Source organism: Sardina pilchardus, chromosome 2, assembly GCF_963854185.1.
Source record: "Sardina pilchardus chromosome 2, fSarPil1.1, whole genome shotgun sequence".
NCBI classification, from domain to species: Eukaryota; Metazoa; Chordata; class Actinopteri; order Clupeiformes; family Clupeidae; genus Sardina; species Sardina pilchardus.
This window is the reverse complement of record NC_084995.1, coordinates 23,542,475-23,552,474: the sequence shown is the minus strand read 5'-3', so window position 1 is coordinate 23,552,474 and position 10,000 is coordinate 23,542,475. Positions and strand designations below refer to the sequence as shown.

Below are 10,000 nucleotides of genomic sequence, written 5' to 3'. Positions count from 1 at the left end.
CAGGATACTATGCATCCTGATAAAGTTCCCTTGACCTTTGGAACTAAAATAGCCCCACATCATCACACACCCTTCACCATAACTAGAGATTGGCATGGTGTTTTGTTCAGTTGGCCTATTAGCTGGTTTGATTTGCATTGAGCTCAATGAGCATCAAACAGGCTAATAGCAGGGGCGTTTCTAGACTGTAAGGACAACCTGGGCTTAGCCCCTAGTGTCAATGTGCGCGCGCAGCGCGCGCCGCAATTTTTTTGAAGGGGGACATTAAGGGGTGCGCGAAATGAAGAAGGCAATGGAGGATTTACAGTAGCCTATTACAGTAAAATATAATGTTATACTCCTACATTGTATCTTTTACAAGGAACACAAGATAGCCTATAGGAAGAGCACTATTGAGAGAAAAATTAGGCTTATCTGACTATAGCTGTTACAACTACCCATAAGCTTACACTATCCAGAGACACACTACAGTGTACTACCAGTGGATGACAAGGAGTCTGAGTAGATATAACATAGCCTATTGTAGGTCTAAATCAAAACATACAATTTTCCTTTTCGAAGTTGAACTTTTAAGCCTATAGCCTACACTCATCTGCTCCTCTCAGAATGTGTGTAGACAAACACATAGTCCTACCAACGATTCATATCAAGCATCTGCCATGGCTATATGACAAACAGGGGTCGGAATACAACTTCTGATATGAAAAATAAATTATTTTGAAGTGGGGGAAATGGGGATGTATGAAAAAATGCAGAAATTTGATGTGATTTCAAAAAAGGATTTCTCGTGATGACCGCTAATTATACAGATACATTCTACACGCCATTGGAATCAGTAGGATCTCCTGTTTATTTTGATATGCAGTTTGCCATAGGGCAGTAACGAAATCATGAGATATTTCACAGAGAAGAATGGGTATGACGCAGAACTGCATGTGACATTCATTTTTGTATGTACAGTAACTGTAATTTTCAACGCTAAGTATCTCGCGAACCGTTCATCATAGAAACTAGTGGCTAGTGCCACTGTAAAGGCCAGGTTACGTAGTTTCATATGATATGCCTGTTATTTCTATGCGAAAATATCTCGCAGCAATATGACTGAAAAGAATGGGTGCGGCCGCGGCCGCATCTCTCGGAGAAGGCAGAGAGGCCGGCGGCCCGATGGTAATAATTTTCTCGCGGCCCGGTAGCCTACCCATAGATTGAGAAACAAACACTGGGCTAGCCCATGTAGAAACGTGAAGTTGTATTGTGATGCCAATCGATAGCTTGCTTAGCCTACTACTGGTGGTGCTCAACATTTAGCACCAGGCAAATGTTGGTTGATTTTGAAACTGGCTGATAGATTCAAGCATTACAAAAATGTACCCCGGGCTCGGCTCAAATTACCCCGGGCTGAAGCCCCGGTAAAATCGGCTGGTGACGCCACTGGCTAATAGGCTAACTGAACAAAACTGAACAAAACACCATGCCAATCTCTAGGTATGGTGAAGGGTGTGTGATGATGTGGGGCAATTTTAGTTCTAAAGACCAATGGAACTTTATCAGGATGCATAGTATCCTGGATCCATGAAATAAGTGGCCTTTAAAAATAAAAATCTGCCTGCCTCTATGGGAGTTGAGAACATAGGGTTAACATAGGGGTGCCAATACGTATGACCCCAGTCTTTTAAGGAAGAACATTTATTTATTCATGATACATTATTCATTGCATGGGGTGCCAACACTTTCAGCCATGACTGTATATGCCACTCATTTCAATTAAGTAATCATGGCAAGAAGTATATTCACAATAAGAAATGGCTGACCACACATTACATTTCCCAGAATGTCACTGTCCATAGTATTCTTAACACATTATCACATATTAATCTTGACTGAAATTGAATCTTAAATGCAATAGTTAAACTATATTTACGGCTATACTATAGCTGTTATGTTATTGTGTTATTTACATTGACACCACACACCATCAAGCAGATGACTATCCATAACAGACTTGGCCTGTGGGCTGATTTTAAAATCTTAGATCACTTGTAATGCTTCTGACAGACGTAATGATAATCTGAAGATACAGTATATCATGATGGCCAGTACTGCCATGGTGATAAATATTATGTTTCACTACCATCATTCTGCAGTAATCCTATTCATTTAATAGAAATTTAAACCTATTAAAAAATCCTGAAATCTTTACTCCTGAAGCTCATATCCTGTCCATAAGAGGGGTAATATAGTTACTCAATGTAAACATGCATAATGTGTCTGTATCTCCCCAAGAGACAATACAGACAGACAATAGGAGGCTCAATCACACCATTGGGATACTCAACTTTATGATACTTTCAAGTGACTTCAAAGTCAAATTGGGAAACGCAATCAACTTTGCATTAGGCCAAGAAAAAGTGAACTTCAAAATGTTCTTTATATTTTGAAAATGGGCTTCTCCTTAATGGTATATCTGACCATATTCTGAAAATCATCATCAACACAATATTTTTGCCCATCACCTGGTAAACAGTAAGAAGCCAAAATTAACAGCTAAGAGAACAAATACTTATTAGAAAATCAAAGAAGCATTTACCCATAATCCATAGAAAATGATAGCTCACACATTGAGTACATTGCATTTTTTCGTGTCTAGGCCTACATAATTCTTACTTGTCATGACAATTCACTCAAGTAGTTATAAAATTAGTGTAGTTTACTTGACTCCTTTAAGTTATCCCAACACAAAATGCAATACATACTGTACAATATACTAATAACTCCAGTTGAATGACTTATTTACACTCAAATTAAATGAGTTGCCAAACTCAAATGTCAAGGCATCCGGTTTGCTCAAATAATTTCAGATAAGTTAGCTTCCCAGGCTTTACAGTATACTCAAATAATTTGAGTTCAGTTAACTTCCCGGGTTTTACAGGGGGAAAACATACCTTTGCCATACGACTATAACAAAGTTGTTATTGCTAACTAGTTACTAACCCCTAACCCTAAAGAAGTGAGAGAGCAGTTATGTTTGGATTGAATGAATAACTATAGTAATATGTCCATTAAATATCATTTGTGTCACAGCCTGGTATATTAATGAAGTTAAATAGCACTATACACCACCATCTACAGTTCTACATTTTCACTGTAACATTTAAATATTATAACTTGTGCAGCATTGCATGTCTCTCCCTACAAGCTTTTAACTTCGTCTTCACAACCACCCTGATATCTTACCTATTTGTGTCTTCTAACAAAAAAAATAGGGTGACACTGACAGCTTGAACCAAAACATGTCTGCAAAAGTCTTAACGGAAGCCCTTTTCCGAATTGGCCCCCTGACACAACAGTGGCCCTTGTGGTGTGATACTCTTGTGGTATTTATTGGTCATTATTTTTTAATGATCATGCTTGCACACAAGTTGGATTATATTGCACATTTGCCCAAAATTACAGTAGGTAACATGGAAGACAAAGGAAGCACTTTGGGGGAAAAATCCGCTTTTTCCATTTTTAAGAATATAGTGTTAAAATTGACAAAATAACATTTTCTAAGCTGACAACCTGTCTAGAACTCATGTTGAGGGGTTAAATATCAATACTGGATAGGTTGTATGCTTGTACCAAAAAGTGTCCGACAAAGTTTTAATATCAGTTTTGGCCCCCTGACTATTAAGCCAGGTAAATATAAATATGCATATTGGAGGTAAAAATGATCTCTGTCCACAATTTTCTCATAGTTTGATCATTTTTCAAATGAATGTGTGTGTGTGTGTGTGTGTGTGTGTGTGTGTGTGTGTGTGTGTGTGTGTGTGTGTGTGTTACCTGCTGCAGACGATGGAGATGGCCACCAGGGACACGATGAAGACCACGCCAGCCGCCGCCGAGCCTGCGATCAGAGGCAGCTGCTCCCGCAGCTCCGACTTGTAGTCCTCTGAGTGATCAGAGAGAGAGACACACACACACAATCAATCAATATGAGGAGGATCAATCAATTTATACACCTTTTCCCAGTTCCTAAAGCAAATAACTGTGGCAATAGAGGTTTAAAGCGCGTAACCAGGATACTAGTATTCATCATGTATCAGGGATAATACACACCAGGCTTTCTTGTGATCATGCAAACACAGTATCCTGAATATGACGGCAATCGGAATACTGAACGCAGTCAGTCAGAGAGAGAGAGAGAGAGAGAGAGAGAGAGAGAGAGAGAGAGAGAGAGACACAGAGAGGGGGGGGGTAACAGAGGGTGAGTATAGGCGAGAGGAGAAATGTGTTACAAGAAAATCAAAAGGTGTGAGAAGTTGTGGTGGGGGTATGGGCGTGAGGCAAAGGGGAGTTAATGAGAGGACAAACTCCTAATGAGAGGAGGAGGGGAGTCAGAGCAGGGGAGATGGGAGGTGTAAACAAACAGGAAGATAGTGAGATAGACACTATAGTACATCATTAAGAAAGCTTACATATCTCAAGAATCATAGCATGGACAGAAATAATTATAATACTTGTGATTACACTTTGTCTCAGTCGCTTTGGTGCTTTTCTCAGATCAGAATTAAAATTCTCATAACTATTAGTTAAACTTCCATAACATGTAGTCATTTGTGCACATCACAGTAGCAATTTCTCCTCCCTTCTCTCTCTGAACAAATTGCAAATTCTATATTTATGGATGCTGAATAGTCGTTCAATAGTGTCTTGAGCAATTGAGCATCAGGTAGTGTCACCGAGTTCTGACATTTTTTGTTTCGCATTGGAAAACACTGAGAGAGATTTGACTATCTTGTTTATAAAGATGGTGTCAAGACTTCTCATTTTGATGGCACTGGCAGTTTCATTGACATGAATACTTGCTTTTGAGGAATGGACTATCTCCATTTTGAGCAAGTGACATGCTTTTGCAGGTTATCCACTAGGTTTTGCAGTTTGCACTAATTCTTTTGAGAAACACACTAACTGCTGTTCAAATGTTAATAGTGATGTGAGAAAAGCACCAAAGCGACTGAGAAAAACTGTTCTTGTAATTGCACATGGCGCACTTGGGATGCCATATTATGTGGTCGACTAGAGATCAACGTTGAAAGATAGATAGATAGAGAGATAGATAGATAGACAGATAGATTGATGTCTGGCCCAGCTGTGTGGGGAGGATCGACAGCTCTGAATCTGCGGCGGCAGGGGAGTGCACCACACCGCTTTCCTTTAGTATCACTCAACACTTCACCTTCTTCTTCTTCTTTTTCAGCAAGTGTTTCGTCTAAGCCTCCCTTTCCAACACATCCGTCTTTCATCACCACTCTCTCTCTCTCTCTCTTTCTTCCTTTCTCTCTCTCTCTCTCTCTCTCTCTCTCTCTCTCTCTCTACTGTGGTGAGTGATGAGCCATGAATCCAAAGGTTAATGTCCCACGAATGGCACGGTGCTTGCCGGCGCCACACTGGGCATTTTTCACAGTGCCTGCCTGGCGTCTCCGCAACGTTCAGCGTTGTGCCCGCACCTTTGTGCTCTCCGCCGTCTACACAGCTGCCTTTGGTGTGAGAGGAGGAGGAGGAAGGGGGGCGAACACACCACCTGGCTGTGTGGAATCATCTCCTCAAGACAAACACACACAGACATGCATACATGCACACACACGCACGCGTACACACACACACACACACACACTGCTTAAAAAGCAGTGATTCTTTTCCGTCGCCACAGATAATCCTCTGTCACAGTCTGCACAACTTGAAAGAGCGCCTCGGAATTTCCAACTCCAGTATTCAAACATGCCTGTTTACGTGATGGGGTCCCCATCGAGTAGAAGGGTAAAAAAAAACTTCTTTGTCGGAAATCAGCACAGGATCACAAATTTCGTGAGGACTTTAAAAGCCAACGGGGCATAGGTTGCTAAACATGCCGTGAACTAGGCTGCGCACTTTTTTTTTCCCCCATCCGTATCTTTGTTGCGGCGCCTCGATATTTCAGAGGCTTACTGGAGCCTTTTCCTTTCCGTCAAAGTGACAGAGAATGCTTGGGGCAACCGTGCTTGTAAACAGGAGCTGAGATGAGAAACAGTCTGGAGAGAAAGCAGACGAACTGAAATGATTTCCTCTCCTTCCTTCCTTCCTTCCTTTTCAACTTTTCCTGTTTTGATGCTGAGCTGACATTCTAGAAGCTTCTGATTTGTCTGTGCACACAGCCTCACCCCCCAGCTCTACAGTGAGAGCTATAGAGCCTACCTGGCCTTGAAAGAGAACTAGTCTGCCGTCGCCGAGCGCTCCGGCGCTCCGGTGGACTTCGGTTTAAATCAGTTTGGAACAGAATGGTTTTTGATGACTTCCCAATTTTTGGTGCGTTTCATTGTCTTGCGTCTGAAAGGGATGTCTGGAGGGGGCCCTCACAGGCGATACTGACACTACCACTACCCGCTTTAATTAGCGCTGCCGCCGCGTCTGAGAGGTACAGGACATCACATCCCCCGTAAGAGAGAGAGACAAGTGTCCTATTTCTAACTGGTGTGCTACAGCACTGCAGGCAATTAGAATTGTTTTATTCTTTTTTTCTCTCTCTCTCTCTCTCTCTTTGCCTTCTTCAACTTGTTCTGTGCACTCAGACAGCTCCAGGTAAGGCGCGGACGTGTGCAGGGAGATGGTTATCTTTCGGCAGACAGAGACGGAGACAGAGAGCGGGAGGAACAGTGGGAGATTGTAGATATTTCACAAAGAGTCACCGAGAGTGCAGCGTCGTTTCACCACACACTGGAAGACTAGCGCATCAAGCCTCAAAGCAAAATTGTCTTTGGCTTTCTGCTTTTTTCCCTCCTATTTTGCACATTGACTTTGTTTTGATGCACATTAACCTTATTTCTTGCTTTCCGTGACTCATCTTAAGCAAATCAAAAAACATCCGTACACAAAGCATCAACCAAAAACAACTACAAAGACAACAAGAAGCACACAATAGACAGATGAAGTGTATAGACTGTGCTGTGACTCCAGCGACTGCATGTTTAGTATGAGGAACAGGGTGCTGGACTTGCAAAGCTTCAGTACACACCTCATTTAATACAATCATTTCCTCATCATCACACCTGCCTGTCACAGGAGGATAGAAGAAAGAGACGGATGAGGAGAGATGTGACAAGACAGAGACAGAGACAGAGGGAAGAGAGAGAGAGAGAGAGAGAGAGAGAGAGAGAGAGAGAGAGAAAGTGAATGAAGAAAATGTGGAATGAGCGAGGGTGGGATGGTCCATGTTTTTTTTCCGTGGCACAAGAATAAAGAAAAGAGATGTTACATTGCCAGAGAGCATCTGGGGACATGAGCCCCTCACCCACATCCACAAACACACACTCACTGACAACCGTGGTCTCCACACACACACACACACACACACACACACAGAAATTGACAGTCTCCCTCACTTCCTCACACACCAAAATAAAAACCTCAGCCAGTCTACACACACACACACAAAAATATCCCTTACTTACACAAACACACGCGCGCACAAACACACACACACACACACAAACACACACACACACACACACACACACACACACACACACACACACACACAAACTCTCCATTACTTACACACACACACACACACGCACACACACACAGAGAGAGAGGGACGGCCGGTAATTGTCCTAACGAACAGCGTGCCGTGGCGTGGTGCCAGAGGATGTACCGTCAGCTGCTGCCCGGTGAGTCACGGCGCTAATTACCCACATGGGGGCTGTAAGGAGGAAGGGCAGCGCGGCAGAGCGTGGCGGAGCGCGGCGCATCTATCACAACACAACCGCCTCCCAACAACGCCACCGCCACCATCACTATCATTACCATCATCATCATCATCATCATCATCGTCGTCCTTATCCTTAATCTCGTCGTCTTCATCGTCATCGCCGCCATCCTCATCATCTGCAGTCCTGGTGTTTATCTCGAGCGGCGCTCTCGTCGGGCGACTCTCAGAGACGAGGAGGACGCAGCGGGCCTCCGGTCTCCAGGGGAGTCTCAGCGTGGGCCTTCTGTAGCAGCGCGGCTCCGCTTTCCTTCCAGCCGGCGCTCACGGGCGGTAGAGGGCCGCTCACACCACGGAGGATAACGATAGCGATAACGATAACGATAACGTTGAAAAAAAAAAAGTCGCTCTGGCTTATATGAATGACGATGTCCACACAAAAACGATATGGGCAACCCAGTTCCCCTCTCGCTGGTGCTCATCCATTCCAGGTGACGCACTCCAGGTAAGGCTCAACGGTGATGCTGAGGTTGACCCACACTTTGACTGCTTTACTTCTACAGCCAAACAAATGACTGACCTGACCAGCAGCAGCAGCAGCAGCAACCCAGTTTCCCACTCCCCATAACTCTGACTGTGGCCCTTCCTTCATAGCCAGATAAATGATCAGTCTGACCAGCAGCAGCAGCAGCAGCAGCAGCAGCAGCAGCAGACGAAACAGTTGCAGGCCGCTCTGTGCATATGGATGGCCCAGATTACACCGTCCGGCGTGGGCTAAATTTAAAACGCGGTGGCGGCGGCTGCCAGTGTCCAGACCTGCTTTATGCTTTATTTTTTTTTCCTATTTCATCTGACTGGAGGGAGGGTGGAGTGTCTGCATCCTCTCCACCATCACCACCACCACCAGCACCACCAGCACCACCAGCAGCAGCAGCAGCACCACCCTCTTCCCCCTGGATGGTGCTGGCTGCCCAGTGGATGTTTAGGCTCAGGCCTGCGGTGCCTCGCCCCCCCCTGGCACAGGTAGCCAGCGCTGAGAGAGGAGATGTGCCAGCTTCCCCAGTCGGTATCATTAATCACACCCACCAGAGGGAAAGCATGGAGAGAGAGAGGGAGAGAGAGAGAGGTGCTGAGAGAGAGAGAGAGAGAGAGAGAAAAGAAAGCACCCCAGGATGCAGCACCAGAGAAACAGAAAGAGAGAGAGAGAAAGAAAGAAAGAAAGAAAGAAAGAAAGAAAAAGTGAGAGCACCTGGGGATTCACACTCACTCTTCTCAGGAAGTTAGTTTCACCTGTTCCCAAAAATCTGCAAACTGGAGATACACAAGCAGTTGCAGTAAACAAAGACCCAGAGCATACAAATCTACTCAGCCATTTTGTTTCCTCTCCCTCTCTATTCTATTCCTGTATTCTCACTCTATTCTGCTCTATTCTACTCTATTCTATTGTATTCTAATCTGTTCTAGTCTTTTCTAGTCTATCTTACTCTATTTTCTCCCTCTCTCTTCTCTCTCCCTCTCTCTTCTCTCACTCTCTCTCTCTCTCTCTCTCTCTCTCTCTCTCTCTCTCTCTCTCTCTCTCTCTCTCTCTCTCCCTGAAGGTGAGTGAATCTTAGTGAGATGCTCTAGGTTTCCTAGAAACTGTTTCCTCTCCTGCATCACAGAGCCATTTACCCATTCAACCCATCACACAAGCACACAGCACACATGCCACACATCACACATGCACACAGCACACACTCACACACACACACACACACACACACACACACACACACACTAGCACACAGCACACAAGCCCACAGCATGCTCCCAGCGCCACACAAACACACCCATGTGACACGTCACCTCTCAACCCCGCCATTACAAGCAGCAAACAGAGACAGAGAGAGAGAGAGAGAGAGAGAGAGAGAGAGAGAGAGAGAGAGAGAGAGAGAGAGAGAGAGAGAGAGAGAGAGAGAGAGAGAGAGAGAACTGGACGGGGGAAGGGAGCGACAGAGCGGAGGGAGGGGAGGGAAGGGCGGTGGAGGAGAAGCGAGGGAGGAAGAGAGGCGAGGGAGGAGGGGTGGAATCGATTGAGCCGGGGCCACGTTTTTGCTGAGCCCCTGCCTGCCTCCCAGCGTGTCACAAATCCACAGGCCTGACAGGTGCGCCATTGTGTCGGCCAGAGCAGAGCTGCCTTCGCTCTGCGCCGGTGGACTGAAACAATGGCCTCCGTCCCCCGCCACCTCCACCTCCACCGCCCCCGCCACCTCCACCTCCACCGCCACACGGCCGAGA

The 10,000-nt window shown here is 45.0% G+C and overlaps 1 protein-coding gene across 1 annotated transcript in view; it reads right to left on the bottom strand.

Moving 5' to 3' along the window:
- LOC134067225 (ephrin type-B receptor 1-B) overlaps positions 1 to 10,000 on the bottom strand; it is a 190,287-nt gene that overhangs the window by 31,418 nt on the left and 148,869 nt on the right. The window contains exon 8 of the mRNA XM_062522367.1: positions 3,823 to 3,931. Within this exon, the coding sequence (XP_062378351.1) occupies positions 3,823 to 3,931 (109 nt within the window). The remainder of the gene's footprint in view (positions 1 to 3,822; positions 3,932 to 10,000) is intronic.